The 24,375-nt window shown below is 40.2% G+C and overlaps 1 protein-coding gene and 2 long non-coding RNA genes across 3 annotated transcripts; all 3 read left to right on the top strand.

The window, feature by feature from the left end:
* The first annotated feature begins 1,220 nt into the window (after window positions 1-1,220).
* On the top strand, window positions 1,221-7,018 carry LOC121706051. The gene is made up of 4 exons (XR_006030963.1): window positions 1,221-1,233; window positions 2,446-2,476; window positions 4,483-4,548; window positions 6,375-7,018. It is a non-coding gene; the product is annotated as an uncharacterized LOC121706051 (long non-coding RNA).
* Window positions 7,019-8,729: 1,711 nt separating this feature from the next.
* On the top strand, window positions 8,730-14,005 carry LOC121720245. The gene is made up of 2 exons (XM_042106241.1): window positions 8,730-13,806; window positions 13,968-14,005. The coding sequence occupies exons 1-2, from the start codon at window positions 8,730-8,732 to the stop codon at window positions 13,985-13,987; spliced, it is 5,097 nt and encodes a 1,698-aa protein (XP_041962175.1). The 3' UTR covers window positions 13,988-14,005.
* Window positions 14,006-15,992: 1,987 nt separating this feature from the next.
* LOC121706059 lies at window positions 15,993-17,568 on the top strand. Its single transcript, XR_006030965.1, has 3 exons — window positions 15,993-16,619; window positions 16,808-17,051; window positions 17,224-17,568. It is a non-coding gene; the product is annotated as an uncharacterized LOC121706059 (long non-coding RNA).
* Window positions 17,569-24,375: the final 6,807 nt, after the last annotated feature.

Here is a 24,375-nt window from a genome sequence, read left to right as displayed (position 1 = left end):
ATAAATATAGCTGCAAGCAGCAATGAGGGGGCCAAGCAGAATAGGCAGGAGTTGCCATGGCAACTCAATGCTGTTACATCAGGCATATGGCCGTAAGCTGTCAGACCAAGTTTCATTTCTAGCAACCAAAGATTGCCTGAGATATAAGATCACTTTCTGTTTGGCGGCATCAAAGCGGATTTTGTGTGTTGTGCAAACGCTTCTGTCAATTGGTCTAGAAAAGTAATGTAAGGAATTGTCTGAGGATGGTCTGTGCCAAAAGTTATGTTTGTGAACGCATATTCAACTTTGACCTGTTGGTGGTGCTAGAGTGTCCAAGGTGACGACATGAAACTTGATGTAATTAATTGTTGGACTGTCTAATGCCAAATTTCCCAACTTTATACTAGATGGCTTTATAATTGCCATAGACTTCCATGGCAGAATAATACACATCCGCAGCTACAGGCCAAAATACAGTTTTGCTAATTCAGCACCCACTAGAGGTCAAAGGTCACCAAATTTCTTGAGTGTCCTCCTAATTGGGTGATGAGTCCATGTACTACATTTTGATACATGCAAGGGTTGCTGAGATATGAGCTAACAATTTTGATTGGCTGTTACGGGTGAACGGTTGTAGATCTGAACACAATAAAGCGAAGTGATCCTTGGTCTGAAGATGTCATCATCTTCGAAGGATTTGACTTGGCAGGCTTGGTTCTACCAAGCACGAATCCTTGAGGCTCCTTGACTTTGAGAAACAGCCATTGCCTAATTTTAGTCTGAATATAAGATTTCAGAAATCTTACAACACAATGATTTGTTTTTTATGATAGTAAGTTTCATGGTAGGCAAGTTGTATGGTGATATGTATTATTTCTCTCTATGTATTATACACTCTATTCACCTGTAATTTACCCTTCACATCAAATGTATTTTTTGTTGTGTGGACATTTTCTAAATCTCTTTTGGGCTTCATGGGCTAAAACATTTAGTATGTTTTAAAGAATAGCAGCCTAATGTAAAATGTGGTGGTTTTATTCAGCTGGTAACTGAATTATTCATTTTCAGTCATTGTATTTAATCCATTGTGTGAATGGTGAATTTGGTTATATTTTGAATATTTTGATATCAGGGGGTGACAAATGAAGTTGAAAAAGTTTAGGGACTTTTATTATGACGAGTAGGTCCTAACATCCAATAATTCGACTACGACCACGCGCCATCTTTCTTTTCGCTGACTGCTGTCAAGAGGTAAAGACGTGTTTGAATGTGTCGAGAAAAGTAATTGATATGTCTGTATATTTGGCTTTGAGCCATTTATAACAGAATAAACACACAGAAATACGAAGATATGAAACTATGTTTAGCGGATGTACATCTGGAGAGTTAGTTTAGATTTGTTAACATATTAGTGTCACTCTATGAACGATAAACTCTAACGTTACAGTTAGACAGACAGGAAAGGTAACGTTAGCGATTGTGGATTCGTAACGTTAATACTTTAAAATGTTGTTATCAGATTTAAGCAGGCAGTGTGTTGAGAACAGGCCGTTATCTCATGAAATACGTTGTATCGTCGAATTAAGCTTACTTTATAGGCTAACGCCTGGCACGATGCTTCACGCCATGATTGAGGCTAACGTTAACGTTGTCAGGCACGTGTTTGTGAAGGCAGGCAAGCAATTCTTCGCAAATAAGTAATTTAAGTAATGATAAACAGGATGTAATGTTGGCTTAGGTTAAATTAGTCTGATTTGACCGCGTGCATTCAAATGTCAGGGTGGATTGTGAGGTTAAAATCGCGGATGAATGTTATGTTAGGTTATGGCTAAAATAGTCTTGAACTATGAAGGGAGGGCACAAGCTTACATAAGGCGACAAACCATTTTGTTGTACATGACTCGTCTAAATTATTTTCTGTTGGCTATTTTAGGTGGTAGCCTATTTTTGTACTGTTTTGGGTTACCTAATCTCAAATGTCTTCATATAATGTACCAATTACTTCATAAATTAAACAACAACACAATTGTTTTATAAAATTCATAAGCCTAACCTTTTTTGTATGACCACCAATTCCTGCTATGAGATGTCTTGGTTTGGTTCAGACCATGGTTTTAGATATGGGAATAGATTTCACTGGGGATAGGAATTATATTTGTAAATGTAAATTGTGAAGGCATAATATAGAGATTTTTCCTTGGCTCAATACAAATAGAATGTCTACTTCTAGGACGTGGCAATGCCAAGAGGTTCTACCTTTTAGGTAGCTAATATGCTGGTTTTACACCAAAATCCTGTAGTGCTCCTTTAACAATTTTCTGTAAATTGGGAGAGTGTATTGGTATATTAAGAATGACTACAAGCCACATCACACGTTTGCAAGTTCAAAGTACATATTATTGTAAATGCTAAGTATGTATCTTAAATAATCTATATATATTTTTGTTTTAAACTGTTTTCCAGAATCTGGATATTTGAGTGTTTTATATTGAAGGTAAGCATGAAATGTTCATAACTTTTGTCACATGCATTCACATAAACAGTACAACTTTTTATTTATAATTGTGTATGACTCTGAGGTGCCTTACAGTCCTGGATAAAAAAAAAAAAAAAAAAAAGTATACTTCTCTGCTTTATTCAGAATAGTTCTGATGGCCTCAGAGTATAAAGTCATGAGAATCACTGCAGGGACTCTAGCTGTAGTTTTAAGTAGTTTTCAGTGGTGATGTGTGCCATTACTTGTGTTATGGATGAATGTGGTTTGTCATGCATATGAAAGCAAGCAAGTAGGATTTAAGAGTTGTAGAGCTGGGTTGCTTTCATTAGTTTTATTCCTGTCTCATATGCCTTTTGCTGTAGGTCAACAAAGTGTATGCCTCAGTATGGTATAGCTGTATCATACGTTTCATGGTACTTGTGCGTAGGCCTAATGGTATAACAATCCTGATGTCAAATGTGTTTCACCCTTTGTGTCAGTGCATGCAAGTGTCAGGTAAATGTACAGATATAGGGGGATGTATGAATTGAAGGTTAATAATGGCTTTAAAGCTACACACCACCCCTTTTTTATTCATTCAGTGTGGCCAACCCTTGCAGTTAACTCATTGAGTGCCAAAAACGTAATAAGTTTTTCCTTCCCATGCGTTGAGTGCCAAAAACGTAATATTACGTTTTTAGCTTTTTTTTTTTTTTTTAATTACGAAACTAGACACTCTAACACACCTTATATGTGATTTTGGGAACTCTGATGAATGGAAATGAAATATATGACGATCGAAAACTCATGAAAACGCACAATCTGGACATTTTATATGGACATTTTATCATAACTCGGTTGCCGCTTTGGGTCGAATCAGTGACTCATGCATGTCGGCTCAAAACCAGGCCATTTTCGTGGGTCTATCACTAGGTGGCAGTCTCGCCAGGTCACTTCCCGGAAACTTTACAGGCAACACTTCATATTTCATGAAAGGCGTTATATCTCCATTTCTAGAAAAAAAACAGATTTTGATGAAAACTAGCCACTGTTTAGCTTGCGATTTCTCAGGAACAGAAGCGTGTAGAAATACACGGTTTGCACCCACTGAGAGCTTAAAGTCTCACCTTTCAAACGAGCCATTGTATGTGTTCATAGCTATAACACAGAATATGCTGTGGCTGTACAAAAATCATCAACAATGGTCTAGATTGCTGGCACTCTAGGACAAAGCTTCCAAAAACAGCTTGGCATTCAGTGAGTTAAAGAAAAAAGATTGTAGGTTGTTAAAACAAGCAGTATTGTTGTAATTAAATGTACAGTATCCACATTATGATATAATGTTCCTTATCGACGATGTTGGTGTTATGTCAAGGTAAACTGCTTTGTTGAGATATACTGTAGCACAAATGAATAGTATTTTATGAAAATGGCACTGTTCTGTTTAAGGATGCAGGCTAAAATGCTGCTTTTAGCCACCAGTATCCAATGTTTCGATTTAGGAGCAGCACCATCTTATCAAAACAGATAGGTGAAATACACTAACAACCCTGAAGTTTTGTTTTGTTTGGTTTAGCATATTGATTAACAAATATCATTGTGAGTTGATGGTAATTTGCACTTGTCACCTAGTTGGCAGTGATTCGACACCTTGTTTTTCAATTGTTGAAAATGTTTTGAACATCTGGTCAGGGTTTGCAGACTATATAAACAGTAATCATTGTGTGTGTGAATGTGTGATTTTATTGGGAAATTTGTTGAAAACATCTGAAATGCTAGACTCAGTTATTAGTCTCATAAAGTATTTTTTGATTTCAGTATGCTTTGCTCATGCTTTTAAGTGTTGTATAGTTTCACTTTTGAATGTAAAGAAGTTAAAGAATATTTATGATGTAAATATGTACATTGTTGTTGCCTGTTTATCAGAACTAATGAAGTTAGTACAGTGTAACTTATGAGATGCTTAAGGAAATGTAGCATGTCAGACTTGCCTGTTTCTGATGTGTGTTCTGTGTGTTTTGCAGATGCCGTGTCCAAGCAAGCGCTCCAGGGCAGGCAAAAAAATACAGGCTGATTTAAGGTCCACTAAGGTCAGGCTGGTAAACTTTTCATTCTGTCCTGATTTATTATGATTGTGTGTATAATAGAAAACATGTCATTTTGAACACCGTTTAAATGTTTCTAGTTAGCAATTGCAGTAGTTTTTACATTTGCTTGAATGTTTAGGGGAAGGCAGGTGGGCTGTGTGCAACCATGTATGTCAGGTCATGTATGCAGGTTTGTGAAAGAGTAGGAGGTGGTTTCCTTCCTTCTAAGATGATGTTCTGATACACATACATATGCTGCAGTTTTATCCTCAGAATGTTTTTGAGATTGTACAGTACAGATTATATGATTCAGCTTTCTGCTTTTTATTAGTGATTTAGTGGAATATTTGGTTTGATATGTGGTTTGATATCTGCATTATATGAATGTTGAATAACAATTCTCTAGTAAATGTACAGAGTCAGGTAGTGGAGTGCAAGTCTGACTTCATTGTCAATAGGATCATAATTGTATATTAAATTGTTTTAGTATGATGGTTGAGTTCAGGTTCATGTAAGTGCCGCATCAAAAATGTGTGATCATGTATGGGTTGTTTTATAGCATAGATGGATTCTTTTATGAGAGGGAGATTATTCAACACTGATATGGTCAGATACTGCTTGGTCATGGTCAGTGGTAGGAGGATCTTTGTTGGCTGTCCAGTTCCTCACAGATGATTATAAAATTCTGGCCTCACCTCAAGATCGATGTAGTGGTTGTTACCAGGATAGGCATTGTACTTTGATGTGATGGCTCTTGTACCATAAGCACTTACGTTACAGTAATCTTGATGCAGAGAAGGGCAGCTGTGTTAGGAATGGACTCAGGATGGTGCACTGTTTGTAACGCTTTACACTTAGATGGTGTCATGACTGTTATTGGCATGCAAACAGTAGAAATGTTTTCTATAGCCAAGTTGTCCAACTTTGATTGGTGAATGGAAAAAGGGTGATTTATTAGCTCTATAGATTGAACATTAGAGGCATACTGTATAAATGTGAGCTATGGTTCTTTCTAAACATACTACTACTACTACTGTCCGTTCTAGTTGGCCTCCCTGCATACGTTGTAAAACCTTTGGAGATTATCCAGAATGCAGCAGCAGCATGTCTGATACTTTCTCAGCCTAAGAGGACGGATGCTTCTTGTTGTCTGCATTGGCTTCCTATTGCAGCCAGAATTACATTCAAAACCCTGACATTGACATATATGGCTTTTACTGGATCAGCTTATTGTAATAATATGATCCCGCCTTACATTCCTTCTAGACCACTGCAGTCCTCCAATAAACAACTTGTGTGTCGTTCAATGATTCAGTCTAGATCTAGATTTTTCTCCTTTGTGCTACCTCAGTGGTGGAATGAGTTGTCTACTGGTACTTCCTCTGATAACAGTTTGCACTTCCTAGTTACATCCTAGGTTATTTGTTGCCATTAAGTTTTTTTTTTTTTGGTTGTTTTAATTGTTTGTTGCCAACAGATCATTGAAAGCCACAGCAATGAAGAGGACGGATCAATGATTTTATTGTTATGATTGTTGCGTCACAGATTATCTTTAACTGTTGCCATAGCAATTGAGCAATTTTGTATTAACATCTTTAGTTGTATCAACATGTATTTTTTACTGGAGTCATTATAATTTTACATTATTAGTGTTATTATATGTTTGGATGATGGTGTCTGCCAAATACCATAACAAATGTGAATGATTGCATGTTTTCATAGAAGTGGAAAGACATTCAGTCAATTACACTGGGTTTTTGTTGCAACAGTTGAATGGTCAAACAACCATGGTATCATTACATGTGACTGATTAATGTGTTTTGTTGTAGATGCCGGCTGATGTCGCTGAGTCAGGACAGACTACAGTGGACCGAGATACCGAGGTTTTGCCACCGCTACCTCGTAAAAATAAAGCAAGGGCCGAGGTTTTGCCAGCGCTACCTCGTAAAAAAAAGGCCAGTGCTCCGCAGTCTTCGGACGCCAACTTTGCTCCCGTACTGCTCCCGTACTGTTCACGTACTGCTCAAACTCAGCCAAACTCTGCTGAAACTCTGCTCAAACTCAGCCAAACTGCTGACTCTCTGAATATGTGCCATGACTCTGCAAACCCACTGTCAAATACTTTGACTTCTAATGCTACTAATGATTGTTTGATTGAATCTGTTGACTTCCCAGAGAGATCTGTGCTGATGGGGTCCTTTCATCAAGGCGATTCACGGTTTGGAAATGTGCGCAACAAGCAGTGTGGTGCCATCAGTTTGACTGCTGTTTTGAAGTCCAAGATGAAGAACGTGTGGAGTTGGGAAACTCGAGATATTGATGATGTTTTGATTAAGGGAACTGTTCTTTACAGGTCAATGAGTGCACAGGGTAAAATAAGAGACCAAGGAAGGGGTTACATTGCTGTGTCTGAATTGCCTAGACAATATGAAGTGTGGAATTGTGATTTCTCAATAAACTTTGCTGATTCTTACACTGGATTTATTCAGGTTGATGACTATGACGATGCTTTACGTGATGTTGCCATGCCTTTTGATGTAGCACTGCAGCGGGCGCTGTTTAGCAATGATGCTTGTTTGTTAACCATTTGTGCTAACACATGTGCTGTAGTGAATGCAGGAACCGGGTTTGCGTTTGTTGATTCACACGTTAACAGAAACGTCAACCAGAAAGGTGAGAGGACAAGTTGTGTTGCATACTTCAGCTCTATACACTCCCTGGTCACATTTGCTTACGACTTTGCGCGATCTTTTGGCATAAGCACACCAAGGTTTGAGGTAACTGGAGTCACAGTAATAATTGATGCTGATGCCCAGATGGACTATTCATCCAGCTGTTCAATGAGCTCTGCAAGTTGCCGTCCACTCTACAGCGATGTGGTGAAGCGTAAGCTTAAAGTGTGTGAACGAGTTGTAAGTGGGTCGTCTACAGTTGCAGCTAATTTCACAAGTGGCACAGAATGTTCGCAGACAAGCAGACCACTGTACAGTGACGTTTTGAAACGAGTTTCCAGTAAGGATGTTGCGCAAAACAAAACTGCAACAGACGATGTCATTGTTATTGATGCAGGTGCGCACGAACAGTCTTTTCAACCTGTAAAGTGTGATGTGCAGGCAAATGATGTCATTATAAGTGATGTAAGATTTCACAAACAGGCTTTTAAACATTTAACTCGTCAGGATAAGGATGCACTGTGCACATGTTTAGGTCTTCAAAATGAAAATGTTGATTTAGGCCTAATGGTAACCACTGATCTCGATGACATGGGATGTCCCTGTAAGATAAAAAGCATAAAACCTGACGGGAATTGCTTTTACCGTAGCTTAGCCTTTAACATTTGTCACAATGAAGACAAGCATTTGAAAATAAGACGGGCTGTCGTGAAACACCTTCAGAGACACAGCACCAAATTTGAAACATATTTGAGGGATGAATACACATCTGTGCAGGACTATGTGACTAAATCTAGAATCTACTACTGTGGTTCATGGGCAAAAGAGATTGATATTTTTGCTGCTGCTGACTTATTGCAAACAACTATATTTACTTTTAATGATGGAAGATGGAATATGCACCGACCTGCATACTCACAGACATGTAGAGAGAATTGTATCTATTTAAATCACACTGGTAATCATTATGAAGTTGTTGAATGTGTACAACACAAAGATGCAGGAAGGCCCTGTGCAAGAACATGCCAGACAGTCAAGATTGATGACAACTTGAGGCCACAACGGAAAAGAAAGTTGAAAGATGAATCAGAAAATGTGAAAGCAAAGAAAGAACGCCAACGATATCAAAATGATAATTACAGACGGAGAAAACTTCAGTATGACAAAGATAAGTACCAGAAAGATGAGCTTGCCAAACAGACTAAGCGTCAGTGCTCTCGTGACTATTTTCTAAAGAAATACAGAACAAATCTGGACTTTAGGAAATTCGTGCTTCAGCGTTTTCAGAGACGATATCAAACTAATCCAAATTTTCAGAAATTACGAAGTGCTTATTTTCAAAAGAAATATAAGGAAAATACAGATTTTCAAGCAAAGGTGCGAGAGTATTCCAAAGACAAATATAAGAGAAACCAGAAACATCAGAATGCTGTCCGTGCTTATTCTAAGGCTAAATACATGAGAAACCAGAAACATCAGAATGCTGTCCGTGCTTATTCTAAGGCTAAATACATGAGGAACCAGAAACATCAGAATGCTGTCCGTGCTTATTCTAAGGACAAATACAAGAGAAACCAGAAACATCAGAATGCTGTCCGTGATTACTCTAAAGTTAAATATAAAACAAACAGCACATTTCAGAGACTTGTCCGTGATTACAGTCATATTAAATACAAGAAAAACATTGGATTCCAGAACAAAATTAAAGAGCATAACAAGAGGAAGTATCAAGAAAATGAAAACATCCATATAAATAAAATCAAAAGAAGTCGTGAGAGTTGTTTAATATGGCAGAAGAAACGGGAAGACATTGGCCTAGCTATTGATCATTTTCATCAGGAGGTCAGCCGCGGTCCTGAATATGTATGCTCAGTATGTCACCGTTTACTCTTCAGGAAGCAAGTGGTTGAGTGTAAAAGACATAACTATGAAAGAAAAGGAGCAGAAGTGGCTGCATTGGCTAATAGGTGCATAACATTGCAATATTTACATGTGTGTGATGTTGAATGTGATCAGAAATGTAATTTGTATGATAGTCCATCAAGCAAATTATGGATTTGCCATACATGTCATCGTAAAATACTTGGAGGAAAACTTCCCGAAGAGAGTGTTACCAACAACATGCATTTGGATGATATTCCAGCGGAACTTAAATGTCTGAACTCTTTGGAACAACATCTCATTGCACGTCACATTCCCTTCATGAAGCTGTTGTGTTTGCCTCGAGGCCGCCAGAGAGCTTGCCATGGTCCTTGCGTCTCTGTTCCTGTTAATAACACACATGTGACAAATATACTCCCAAGAAATGAATGTGATGACAAGATGATAAGAGTGAAACTGAAACGCAAGTTGACGTATAAAGGTCATTACGAATACATGTATGTCCACACTGATCGTGTCAGAAATGCACTCAGGTATTTGATGGCAAACAATAAATGGTATAGTGATGTGACTATGAATGAGGAATGGGTAAACTCTCTGAATGGCACTGACCAGCATGAGGAAAGTACCAAACAGGAAACACCTGATAACAGTGATGATGAAAATGTTCCTGAAGAGCAAGCAGAGGAAGATGTGACTTATATCAAAGACCAGAATGGGCTTTTGTCAGATACATCATTACAACCTGTCGATCTAGGTTCAGAGATCATTGATCAGAATTTTCAGGACATACTTAATGTGGCACCAGGTGAAGGTAACAGTCCAGTGAGGTTGCTGTCTGATAAAACCAACGAGGCAAAATGTTTCCCTGTTTTGTATCCATCTGGTGGACCTACATTCCATGATGAAAGAGAGTCCAAAATAACTCTGTCACGGTACCTGAATACACGCATTCTGAATGCAGATGGGCGTTTTGCACAGAACACAGACTTCATTTTTTACGCACAATACATATCAGAGGTGCATCAAGTTATATCTGGTGTATCAGTGGCATTACGCAAAGGTGGTGGCAACTCCTCTCTGAAAGACGCATCACCAGAAATGTTTTTGAACTCAGAGTCGTTGGGTAAAATATTGCGCAATGATGAAGGATACAAGTTCTTACGAGGAATTCGTGGCACACCTCCATACTGGATGTCAGTTCAGAAAGATTTATTTGCCATGATAAGACAACTGTCCATACCCACGTTCTTTGCATCTTTTAGCTCTGCAGATTTGAGATGGCCTGAAATGCTGAGTTCTATTCTAAGAATAGAAGGTAAACAAACATCTGTTGATGATCTTGACTGGTCTGACAAATGTGGACTCATACGTCGAAACCCTGTGACAGCGGCAAGAATGTTTGATCACAGATGGCATTGCTTTCTCCGTGATGTAATCACGTCGCCAGCAGAACCTATAGGGAAAATAAAGGACTACTTTTATCGTGTTGAATTTCAACAGCGTGGTTCTCCTCATGTCCACTGTCTTTTTTGGGTTGAAAATGCTCCCAAGATTGATAAAGAGAGTGATGATGAAGTGGCACAGTTCATAGATACATACATCACCTGTGAGATTCCACCAGAAACTGATGCAGAGCTTTACGAGGTTGTGAGCAGCGTACAGAGGCACAGCACAAGACACTCAAAGACTTGCCGCAAGAAAAACACAGTGTGCAGGTTCAACTTCCCACGGCCACCATCAAGCTGTACTTTCATCACAAGAGGCGGTAACTGTGAGGACTTGAATGGCAGTGATGACAATACAAGTGCAAGTGCAATAATAAAGAATGTTAAAACTGCGTTGACCATGCCTGACATGAATTTTGATACAGCCAATGCATTTTTTGAGTCTCTTGGGATAGATCAAGGTTTGTTTGAAAAGGCGTACAACATATGTTCCAAAAAGAAAAGCATTGTCCTGAAACGAAATCCTGGAGACATTTGGGTGAACCAGTACAACAAAGACTTACTCCGTGCTTGGCAAGGCAATATGGATATCCAGTATGTCACAGATGCCTTTTCAGTTGTGGTCTACATACTGTCGTATATCACAAAAGCAGAACAAGAAATGGGTTTGCTCTTACAACGGACACAAGACGAGTCAATGAATGGCAACCTTGATGCAAAAGCAGCATTCAAACAGCTTGGAAGTGTATACCTACACAACAGAGAAGTTTCAGCCCAAGAGGCAGTGTATCGATTAACACACATGCACTTGAAAGAATGCTCTCGTGACGTACAGTTCATTCCAGTTGGTGATAACCCTGTTAGGATGAGTTTACCTTTGCATGTCCTCCAAACTAAAGCCCAGTTCCAACAGTGTAATGACGAAAGCAGCATTTGGATGACCAATGTGATCGAGAGGTATAAGAGCAGACCCCAGAATGCACAATTTGAGGATTTATGTCTGGCCAGTTTTTGTTCTGAATACAGAGTTCTATCAAAGTCACAGGTTCCAACTGAAAGAGATTCACATGACATAATACAGCTCAACAACAACTGCGGCTTTGTGAAACGAAGGACCCGAACTGAACCTGCTGTTGTGAGGTATCCCAGATTTTCTCCCACAAAAAACCCCGAAAAGTACTTCCATTCATTGCTGCAACTGTTTCTGCCTTACTATGAAGACTGTCACCTCAAACCGCCCCAGTTTGATACATATGAACATTTCTATAAAAATGGTGCAGTGAAATGTGGCGTTGATGTTCAAAGAGTTCAGTTGATTGTGGATACCAACAAAGCTTTATTTGAAAAAGAAAGTGATGAGATTGACAGAGCTAAGCAGTTGCTGGAAGACAAAATTGATCTAGAAGATGCCTGGGCTCAGATATGTCCTGAAACAGAAAAGGAGCGTCTTCGTTGTTTAGATCTGATGAAAGACAAAGTTGTAGATGATGAAGGTGATGATGATGACAAACTCATTCCTGACCTGACAGCAAACCCACAGACTACATGCACTTTGGAAACAAATCATGTGTCAATGCCCAGAGAGGATGCATTGCATTTATTACGGTCATTAAATGAAGAACAGTCTGCCATATTCTATGCTGTTCGTAAGTGGTGTTTGCAGAAACTGTTTGGACAAAATCCTGAACCGTTGCGATTATTCATCACTGGTGGAGCAGGAACGGGGAAAAGCCATTTAATCAAAGCGATACATTATGAATCTACCCGGCTGTTGTCACAGATTGCTGAAAATCCTGAGGATCTCACTGTGCTTCTAACAGCACCTACAGGAGTGGCTGCATATAACATTGGCGCTGCAACAATCCACAATACATTCTCCATCGGTGCAAATGTCAAACTGCCGTATCAACCACTAGGTGATGAGAAAGTCAATTCTTTGCGAACCAAAATGGGCAGCTTGCAAATTCTGATAATTGATGAAGTGTCCATGGTCGACCACCGTCTTTTGGCCTACATTCATGGTAGACTGCGTCAAATCAAGCAGACTGGTGATTATTCCTTGTTTGCAAAAGTTTCCCTGATTTGTGTGGGTGATTTTTATCAACTCAAGCCCGTGAAAGGCACCCCTCTTTTTGCTGAAAACAAAGGAGCCAATCTGTGGGACAACACCTTTGAGGTTGCAGAACTGACTAAAGTTGTTAGACAAGAAAATGCAGCATTTGCGGAAATGCTTAATCGTCTCAGAGTCCGTAAAAAGAACGAACCTCTCACCGACCGTGATGTTCTCACATTGAGGCAGCGTGAAACTGGTGAGGAATCTACAGACATTCATGTGTATGCTACAAATGCGGAGGTTGATGAATATAACGTGAAGAGACTGCAAGAGATCTGCCCAGACGCAATCAGCATACGTGCTCAAGACTTTGTCCGAAATCCCAAAACTGGAAGAATGGAACGGAAAGTTGGCTTTCACACAAAAGTTTTCAACTCTTGCTTGCCTAAATGTGTTTCGTTGGGTGTTGGAGCCAGGGTCATGTTGAAGAAAAACATAGATGTGTCTGATGGCCTTGTCAACGGAGCATGTGGCACAGTTGTGGAAATCATTCAAAGTCAACAAGACGATGACATGCCTGCAGCTATCCATGTGGAGTTTGAAGACCCTAATGTAGGAAAGATCCAGAGGTCAAAAGCAAAAAGGGTTTCCGAACGTTCAACGATAGTGGAAGTGCAAGAGGAACAAGTGGCTAATAATGGTGGTGTACGAAGGCAACTGCCGATTAGCCTGGCCTGGTCAGTAACTGTACATAAATGTCAAGGGCTTACTGTTGAAAGGGCTGTTGTATCACTCAAGAAGATCTTTGCTCCAGGGCAAGCATACGTTGCGTTGAGTCGCGTGAGAACTCTCGGTGGGCTGATAATTGAGGACTTCAAAGAATCTGCCATATTTTGTGATAACAAAGTAGATTCGGCTATGGAAAGCTTGCCTAAGTTTAACTTTGGAATGTCTGTTTCATCCAACATTAACCCTGTGTGCACAGTAGCACTTCACAATGTACAGAGTCTGAATGCTCACATTCAGGATGTTCAATCCCAGAAAGCCCTCATGAATGCTGACTGTATTTGCTTAACAGAGACGTGGCTCAATGTAGACACTGAAGAAGAGCCACAACTTCCAGGATACATCTTCAAACACAATCCGAGAGGAAACTGTTACGATGACTCCGAGCCAGCCTTTGCAGCACTGAAACAACAACAAAGAGGTGGAGTTGGTGTGTATTGTTCAGAAAACATTGATGTGCAGGTGTCAATTCCAGAAAGATGCAATTTGGAATGTCTGTATTTTGAAATACCTCATGCAAATTTGACTGCTGCTGTATTGTACAGGCCCAGCTCATATAAGATTGACGTGTTTCGAGAGCAGTTATTACAGGTCATCTTTGAACTTGAGAAGCATCCAGGAAGGAAAATCATCATGGGAGACTTCAATGAGGACATATTCGTATCTTCTACAATTCTCAAGTTACTGGAACGGCATGGATACAATCAGCACGTACAAGCAGCTACAACTGAAAAAGGTACATTAATAGATCATGTTTACACTAAAGGCACAGAACATGTTGTTGTTGAAGTTGTGCAGACATACTACAGTTTTCATGAAGCCATACTGATCTCACTGTTGTAATAATGTTATCTGTGATTAATGATATTTGTCTTTGAATAGGTAAGTATTTATATTCTGGTTATGTTATGATGTCATTATGAGTTTACTCCATAGTCCGTCCGCTAAGTGGGGTTCGGGTGGGTGGGTGGTGGCAAGGAGAGAGCATACACTGGACGGCTCCTTGCAGGGCATGGGAGGGGTATAGGGGCCATTTTCCAAAAGAAGTTGCAAATAATGGTAAAGATATACAGATGAATGTGTAAATATCAGAAAACAATACAGTTGATTTATTATCTAGGTGATTTTTTTTTAAGTCAGTGGATCGTTCCTTAATTGTCTCAAGCATTTTAGGCTATTTCTTGTTAATGTTGGTCAAATTATTTCATTTTGGTTGTATTATACCAAGTTATGTGTAATGCTTTAAATGCTAACAAGAATCCAAATTAAAGTTATAATGAATGGACAGACATAGCGTATTGAATGTTTATATCTTTACCGTTATTGTAAACCTTAACATTATCAGTGAATTACAGTTAAGACGATAACAGTCAAAGACAATAAACACAGCTGTTGAATTTTAGTCCAGTAAAATAAAATCAGCCATATTATTTTACACACATATTAGTCAGTTGAAGACTGGTATTATTATTGCAACACTGAGTTGAAGGAAAACAATACCATAAATCTTCATTGAAGTGAAAGAATAAATTGTGTATGAATGAATTGTCTCGAGATTGTGTAAGAATGCTGAAAACAAACAAAGAAAACAAATCTTAAAAGTGCAACTTCTTTTGGAAAATGGCCCCTATACAGGGAACTTTTTTGTTCAACATATTCATGAATTATGGAATTATACCAAGTGGACAACTAACTTACAGTTTTCAACACATACAGTAGTGTGACACAAAAAGTATTCTGCTTCACCCTTATTGTGATATATGCTTTGGCACAGTAAAGTCATGATACCATATGTACAAGATCACTTAAATAGTGCTGATTACAGACAAACTCTGTCATTTACTGTGGAATCAGTTTTGTTGCCTTTAAGATAACACAGGTCAGAGGCCCAGCCTACATCTCGCTGCAACACCAATATTTCTTGAAAAAGGGCAGGATCTCCAAGGACATTCTGATTTTCTCAGTTTTATTGGTGGAGTTGCCACCAGTACCAGGGCATTTGAAGGACATGAAAGCCATGGACAGCAATGCAATCTGCTGAGAGAAGCATGTGAGTAAACATGCTTGCTAGAGACAGGTGATGTGTAAATGAGTTAAATTCAAGGACACATTCAGAAGAATACTATTTGGATTAATAAAAAAAAGACAGCAACAGCAGCCCTTATTCCTGTGTGGGACTACACGGCTGTTCCAAGCAGTGAGTTATATGTCTACCGAGACTGACAGGTGCATCTTAGCAATGTGTACTGTATATCTTTCATACCAATTGAACTGATCACCTTACCATTTTTGTTTGAGTGATGAAAATGCATGTTAGAAGATATTTACATATTTAGCACTGTCCACTTGGTATGCAGTTCTGTAAACAGGGTCTAATACACACGATTACACAATTTAGTATAACACAATTCTAAATTGCATTGTTAAAGTACTTCAAATATGCATCAGTTGATCATTTAATTTACAAATGTGGCAGACTTTAGATAATTATTTTTTTATTTTGTTTATGTAAAAATTATCTTAAAATGCTCTTAAAATGCTATGTTTTGACATGAAGAATTCTGAGAAGAAAGTTTGTTTTTAGATTGGGTGAGGACAATTCAGTTGGCTGCTTAAATCAACCCAGGACAATTTTCAGCCATTAGTCCTATACAACTACTTAAAATAAGACATACTTAATTGTTTAAGTTTTATGTTTTTCTGCCTGTGTGATGTGTTGTTTGTTTTTCATTTGGGCCTGATTTTGTATTAGACTGTTCTTTTGTGTGGGACTGATTTGTTTTAGCTTCAACTGTACTAAAAGCATTTTGTTATCACACCAAGGACTGTAATTTACATGGTGTGTAACATGTTTCTTTACTTGTTGATACATTGAATGAACTATTTTTATTTTATTTTATTTATATATTATTATGTTTTGTTTTGTTATGTTGTCAATTATTGTGAAGTATGTTTTGGCATGGATAATTACAAAGAAGGAAAAAGAAGGAAGAGTTATTGATGTTATATCAGAAGAGTTACTGATGCTCTATACATTTCATTTCATAATGGTATATACGGAATCTGTTCACTAACATATTGCTAAATTTTACTGCTGGATCTGTACAATTAACCACCACAATACAATGGACTGAATGCAATAAGTCTTACTTTGTAAGACAAAACTGAACCAACCACTTCAGAGGTGTGGAGTCGAAAATGCTGTCATCAGATCTTCTGGCATATTGACTTTATGTGAGTACTCATTATATGTAACTGTACATTTTTTCAAAGACAGGCATCCTAATTCTGATTCATCCATATTTGACAGGATGTGAACTTTAAGAAAAAGACATGCTGCTTTATTTCACCTGTGTATAGCATGTAGACTTTTATTATTTTTTTTATTTTAAATGTACATCTGCTCTCAAATGACCATACAGAAAATGTTGGCCCAGGCCCAGCCTCACAGCCTTCCAAGTGGCCTGCACCAGTCCTGCTACGGATCACGGACATCCGCCAGCAACGCAGCCTTCCGAGTGGCCTGCACCAGTCACAGAGCCTGCTGCAAATGACGGACATCTGCCAGCAACGCAGCCTTCCGAATGACCTGCACCAGACACAGGGCCTGCTGAGGATCACGGTCATCCACCAGCAATGCAAACTATCAAGATTTTATCAGGTTATGTGAGTATCCGTGTTTTTCTTTTTCCAAAAGATGAAATCTAAATGTTTATGCATATTTTAGTAGGATGTATATGTTATACACTGTTAATGCATAGACATTTCTTACACATGTGGAACAAAAGAATGTATACTTTTATTGTAAATTTACATCTACTCTAAAATCACCTTACAGATAGTGTTTGCCCAGTTTCAAATACTATACTTGCTGAGATGCTTCAGAGTTGTGGTGTGACCACTACCACAGGTGTGCACAGAACTTGTCCATGCGTCAATTCCATGGGACACACCAATCGTGAGGACAGCTGAGGCTCATGGGCATTCACAAGCCACACAGCCTATCGAACCACCTGTACCAGATGGAGAGCCTGCTGAGACTCATCCTCCTTTTCCATTGGTGGTTGTGGTGATGCAGAGGGGCTTTTACTTGTCACAGTGCCTGTTGAGGCTTATGTACCCTCACCTGCCTTGTGACCTGCTGAGGCTCATGCACCTAATCTTCGCAATCTACAACAGCACTACAGGACAGCATTACAAAGGACATCGAGCTGTAGATGTGGCCATTTACTGACTAAGGGTTGACAAGCCCAGTTAAGAAGATTGACTTTGTGCTGTAGATTATTATAGAACCATTTAGTAATACAAGGGAAATAGAAGTAATTAGGGCTTTAATGACTTCATGTTTTTGCATTTTCTCAGTTTTATTGGTGGAGTTGCCACCAGCACTAGGGCATTTGAATGACATAAATGCCATGGACAGCAATGCAATCAGAGAAGCATGTGAGTAAACACGCTTTCTGGAGGCAGCTGATGTGTGATGAGGAAACATTCAGAAGAATACCATTTGGATTTAAAAAAAAAAAAAAGACAGCAACGCAGCCTTCCGAGTGGCCTGCACCAGTCCTGCTGCGGATCATGGACATCCGCCATCAGCGTAGCCTTCCCAATGAACTGCACCAGTCACAGAGCCTGCTTCAGATGATGGACACCTGCCAGTAGCGCAGCCTTTCGAGTGACCTGCACCGGTCCTGCTACGAATCACGGACATCCACCAGCAACGCAGCCTTTTGAGTCACCTGCACCAGTCAAAGAGCCTGCTGAGGATCACGGCCATCCGCCACACAGCCTTTCCGAGTGTCCTACACCAGTTCTACTGAGGATCACGGATATCCGACAGCCTCACAGCCTTCCGAGTGACCTGCACCAGTCCTGCTGTGGATCACCAACATCCGCCAGCAACGTAGCCTTCTGAGTGACCTGCCCCAGACACAGAGGCTGCTGAGGATCACGGTCATCCGCCTGCCTCACAGCCTTCTGAGTGACCTGCACCAGTCTTGCTGCGGATCACGGACATCCGCCAGCAACGTAGCCTTCCCAAAGAACTGCACCAGTCACAGAGCTTGCTGTGGATGGCGGACATCTGCCAGCCATGCAGCCTTCCGAGTGACCTGCACCAAACACAGGGCCTGATGAGGACCATGGACATTGTCCAGGAATACAGCCTTGCAAGGGACCTGCACCAATCACAGGGCCTGCTGAGAATCACAGACATCCACTAGCAATGCAGCCTATCAAGATCTTATATTAAGTTTATGTAAGTATCCATGTTTTTCTTTTGCCAAAAGATGCAATCTAAATGTTTATGCATATTTAGTAGGATGTACATTTTATACACTATTAATGAATAGACATTTTGCTTTCTAACACCTGTGCAACAAAATGATTTATACTTTTATTGTAAATTTACATGTGCTCTAAAACTACCTTACAGATAATGTTTACCAAGTCTCAAAGAATACCTGCTGAGAGACTTCAGAGCCGAGGTGTGGCCACTGCCACAGGTATGCACAGAGCTTGTCCATGCGTCTGTTCCCTGGGACACACCAATGGCGAGGACTGCTGAGGCTCATCTGCTCATCTGCCAGCCACACAACCCATCCAACCACCTGTACCAGACGGAGAGCCTGTTGAGACTCCTCCTTTTTCATTGGTGGTTGTGGTGGTGCAGAGGGACTTGTACTTGTCAAAGAGCCTGTTCAGGGTCATGGACCTTCACCAGCCTTGCAACCAATAGCGGTTACCTGTAACAGTCAGAGCCTGTTTAGACTCATGGACCCTCATCAGCCTTGGGACCTGCTGAGGTTCATGTAGCCGATCTTGGCCATCTGCAACAGCACTACCAGACCGTATTATAAAGGGCAATGAGCTGTAGATGTGGCCATCTACCGACTACCGGTTAAGAAGATTGACTTTAGACTTTGTCTGTAGATTGGTATAGGCCCATTTAGTAATACAGTACAAGCGAATTAGAAATAATTGGGGATTTAACGAGTTCATGTTTTGCACTTGTGTTGTCAAGTATTTTTATATATATTTTGCATTTTGTCAGTTTTATTTTTTACTATTTTGGGCATGTTTGTTTTGTCATTGTTTTGTATAGAACTTTCTATTTCTTACATTAAATTCCATACAATAATTCTAAAAAAATATCATACTATCCAGGAGGTTAGTTTTCAGGTTATTTGTTTGCATAATATGCAATTTCTACCTCTGCAATTGGAACACTTATTGTTAATGATGTTTTGATTACAAACCAGAATAATTCTGGAAATGTGTTAATATGTTTATATATTATGCAATAGAGTAGAAAATGTGTCATAAGAATCACATGAGAAAAAGGATGAATGTTTAAAGTTTGTTTTGTTTACCAGAGTTGTAGCAGATTATCAATGACTGCAATAATGACTTTCAGTCCATAAATAGCCTGAAATGTAACCGACTAACCACACTTAGAGATTAACTGAGCTAAAGTTGAAGGATTCAATCACATATCACTAGCATGCTATAATCATAATCAAAGTGTTAATTAATAAAGTACACATACTATGTGCCTTATCTTTCTTTAGTCAAAAAAGACTTTGATTATTCAGTGACTTTTTTAAATGAATAAACTTAAACATGAAGTTTTACATCCTTATACATGAACATATGAATAAAAATTACATTGACGTCAAACATTGGTACGTGTTGGCCAAAATCAATTGTTCAATATTATTACACAGCTAGTGAGTTTTAAATACAAAACACATCAACAATTACAAGCCAAAATGTATTTGTGTATTTTTGCTACTTGTAGCGCACCCTTGAGGTCAAAGGTCACTAAATGTTGTGTGCCACCTCAAAATGGGATCCCAAGTCCGCGTAGTAAGTTTGGTATTGATGCATTAAAGTGTTGCAGAACTATGAGCTCACTTACTGTTTGGCGGCTTTACCGCTGCTTTCAATTGTCAAATGTTTCAAATGTGTGACCTGTGACAGTTTAGTTTCACTTCTGCTAAAATCGAATATGGCGGAAAGGATGGGTCAAAGGTTACGTGCGTGAACGCGTGTCCAACTTTGATCTGATGATGGCACTACAGCGCTCAAGGTGCCAACATAAAACTTGGTGAAATTAATCATTGAGCTATGCCCAAACAGTGTGCCAAATTTTACAACTTTGTACCAGACGGTTCTATGGGCTGCCATAGACTTCCATGGCGGAATAATACACATCTGCAGCTACAGGCCAAAATGCAATTTTGCTAATTGCAATGCCCCCTAGTGGTCAAAGGTCACAAAAATCTTTTGAGCATTTCCATAATGGGATCATGAGTCTATGTACTAAGTTTAGATATGATACATGAAAGGGTTGCTGAGATATGAGCTCACTTCCTGTTTGGCGGCTTCGCCACCAATTTCGATTGGCTGTTAGGGGCAAATACTTTTGTCAATCATTCCAGAAAATTAAGCAGTGATAAAGTATGGTCTGAGGATGGTCTGTGCCAATTTTGGTGAAAATCAGATGAAATCTTTGAACTGTGAAAACCTTTTAGTGTTTTTGATTAAATCCAATATGGCGGCCGAATAAATTATGTTGATATCAGAAGTTTGCATGTGCAGGCCTAAAGACCTCACAAAATATTACCAGACACAACTAGTATGTTTTAATTCTAAATAATAAATATATCAGCTGCAGGCCAATATGCCTTTTTGCTAATTGCAGCGCCTCCTAGAGGTCAATGCCGTGGCATCAGGCACATAGCATTAAGCAGTCACAACAAGTTCCATGTCAAACAACCCAAGATTGGCTGAGTTACAAGGTCAAGTTTCTCATCAAAACATAACTGATTTTGTGTGGCTGAACCAGGGCTGAGTGTCGCCGCCCCCTCACCCAGCCAACCCACCGCCGCAATCGCCCCTGCCCATCCCACCCCGCCCCACCCTTGCACGCACGCATTAGAATTAACTGGATGGAACTCGCTGTCAACAGTTTCACGTCAAAAATAAAAGATCGATTGAGATATGATCATGCTTGCTGTGATTTCAATGCCCCAATAGAGGTCAAAGGTCACCAAAATATTTGTGCATCATCAGACGGTTCTATGGGCTGCCATTGACCTCCATTGCAGAATAATGCAGCAACTACAGGCCAAAATACATTTTTGCCAATTACAGAGCCCCCTAGAGGTCAAAGGTCACCAAATTTCTTGAGTGTCCTCCTGGTGGGTCCTGAGGACCATGTACTAAGTTTGGTTTTGATACATGAAAGTGTTGCTGAGATATGAGCTCACTTCCTGTTTGGCGGCTTCGCCGCAAATTTCGATTGGCTGTTACAGGCGAACGCTTCTGTCAGTTGTTCCAGAAAAAAATACACTGATAAAGCATGGTCTGAAGATGGTCTCTGCCAATTTTGGTGAGGATCAGCTGAAATTTGTGACTTGCGAAAACTCGTACGTGTTTTTGATTAAATCCAATATGGCGGCCGAATCAATTGCGATGACATCACAAGTTGACTTGGGTCAACCAAAGGACCTCCAACAGTATTACCAGACACCACTAGTACGTTTTAATTCTAAGCACAACAGAAGCTACAGGCCAATAGGCATATTTCTTAATTACAGCGCCCCCTAGAGGTCAAAGGTCACCAGATTTCTTGAGCGTCTCCCTGATTGGGTCCTGAGTCCATGTACTAAGTTTGGTTATGATAGGTGAATGGGTTGCTGAGATATGAGCTCAGTTTCTAAGCACAACAGCAGCTACAGGCCAAAAGGCATGTTTCTTAATTACAGCGCCCCCTTGAGGTCAAAGGTCACCAGATTTCTTGAGCGTCCCACTGATTGGGTCCTGAGTCCATGCACCAAGTTTGGCTTTGATACATGCAAGGGTTGCTGAGATATGAGCTCACTTCCTGTTTGGCGGCGTCGCCGCAAGTTTCGATTGGCTGTTACAGCCGAATGCTACTGTCAATCGTTCCAAAAAGCGATGCACTGATAAGGCATGGTCTGAAGATGTTCTCTGCCAATTTTGGTGAGGATCCACTGAAATTTGTGACCTGCGAAAATTCGTACGTGTTTTTGATTAAATCCAATATGGCGGCCGAATCAATTACGATGACATCACAAGTTGGCTTGGGTCGGCCTAAGGACCTCCAACAGTATTACCAGACACCACTAGTGCGTTTTAATTCTAAGCACAACTGCTGCTACAGGCCAAAAGGCATGTTTCTTAATTACAGCGCCCCCTAGAGGTCAAAGGTCACCAGATATCTTGAGCGTCCCCCTGATTGGGTCCTGAGTCCATGGACTAAGTTTGGTTATGATGGGTGAATGGGTTGCTGAGATATGAGCTCACTTCCTGTTTGGCGGCTTCGCCGCATATTTCGATTGGCTGTTACGAGCGAACGGTTTGAGTTCCGAAGACGAAAAGGAGTATCTTTTGTGAGGCTTTGGCTGAAGATCATGTGTGTCAAGTTTTGTGACGATCGGACAAAATTTGTGACCTGTGAAGAATTAGTTTCACTTTCACTAAAATCCAAAATGGCGGAAAATCCATCATGGCGGAAAATGATGTCATATGGTGCGTTGAACTTGGCTTGGTCCAAGGATTCCAACGATACCTCATTTTTGACAATTGGGCCTATGGGTCAAAAGTTACGTGTGTGAACGCACGTCCAACTTTGGCCTGTTGGTGGCGCTAGAGCGCTCAAGATCCCGGCATGAATCTTGGTGAAATTAATCATTGGCCTGTCCCCAATCAGTGTGCCAAATTTCACAACTTTTCACCAGACGGTTCTATGGGCTGCCATAGACTCCAATGGCAGAGGAAAGATGTTAAATAATAATAATAAATATAGCTGCAAGCAGCAATGAGGGGGCCAAGCAGAATAGGCCGGAGTAGCTACGGCGACAAGATAGAACTCAGCAGACACCCGCGATCAACAGGGCTGAAACAGGGCTGAGTATTGCCACGCCTCCGCCAGCCAGCCCCCCCACCTAATCACCCCAGCCCGTCCCACCCCGTCCTGCCATGCCCTTGCACGCACGCATTAGAATTAACTGGATGGAACATGATGTCATCAGTTTCACATCAAAAAATAAAAGATTGATAAAACACATCAGCAACTACACATGAAAATGCAATATTGCTAATTGCAGCACCTCCTACAGGTCAAAGGTCACCAAAATTTTTGAGTGTCCTCCTAATGGGGTCATGAATCCATATAGTAAGTTTGGTTATGATACATGGCAGGGTTGTTGAGATATGAGCTCACTTCCTGTTTGGCGGCTTCGCCACCAATTTTGATTGACTGTTACAAGCGAATGCTTTTGCCAATTGTTCCAGAAAGCAATGCACTGATAAGGAATGGTCTGAAGATGGTCTCTGCCAATTTTGGTGAGAATCCGCTGAAATTTGTGACCTGTGAAAACTTGTACGTGTTTTTGATTAAATCCAATATGGCGGCCGAATCAATTACTATGACATCACAAATTCGCTTGGGTCGGCCTAAGGACCTCCAACAGTATTACCAGACACCACTAGTGCATTTTAATTCCAAACACAACAGCAGCTACAGGCCAAAAGGCATGTTTCTTAATTACAGCGCCCCCTAGAGGTCAAAGGTCACCAGATTTATTGAGTGTCCCCCTGATTGGGTCCTGAGTCTATGCACCCAGTTTGGCTTTGATACATGCAAGGGTTGCTGAGATATGAGCTCACTTCCTGTTTGGCGGCTTCGCCGCAAATTTCGATTGGCTGTTACAGCCGAATGCTTCTGTCAATTGTTCCAGAAAGCAATGCACTGATAAGGCATGGTCTGAAGATGATCTCTGCCAATTTTGGTGAGGATCCACTGAAATTTGTGACCTGCGAAAATTTTTACGTGTTTTTGATTAAATCCAATATGGCGGCCGAATCAATTACGATGACATCACAAATTGGCTTGGGACGGCCTAAGGACCTCCAACAGTATTACCAGACACCAGTAGTGCGTTTTAATTCTAAGCACAAC

Source organism: Alosa sapidissima, chromosome 1 (assembly GCF_018492685.1).
Source record: "Alosa sapidissima isolate fAloSap1 chromosome 1, fAloSap1.pri, whole genome shotgun sequence".
Classification (NCBI taxonomy): domain Eukaryota; kingdom Metazoa; phylum Chordata; class Actinopteri; order Clupeiformes; family Clupeidae; genus Alosa; species Alosa sapidissima.
Note: the sequence above shows the minus strand (reverse complement) of the source record. Positions and strands in the feature narration are given on the sequence as shown.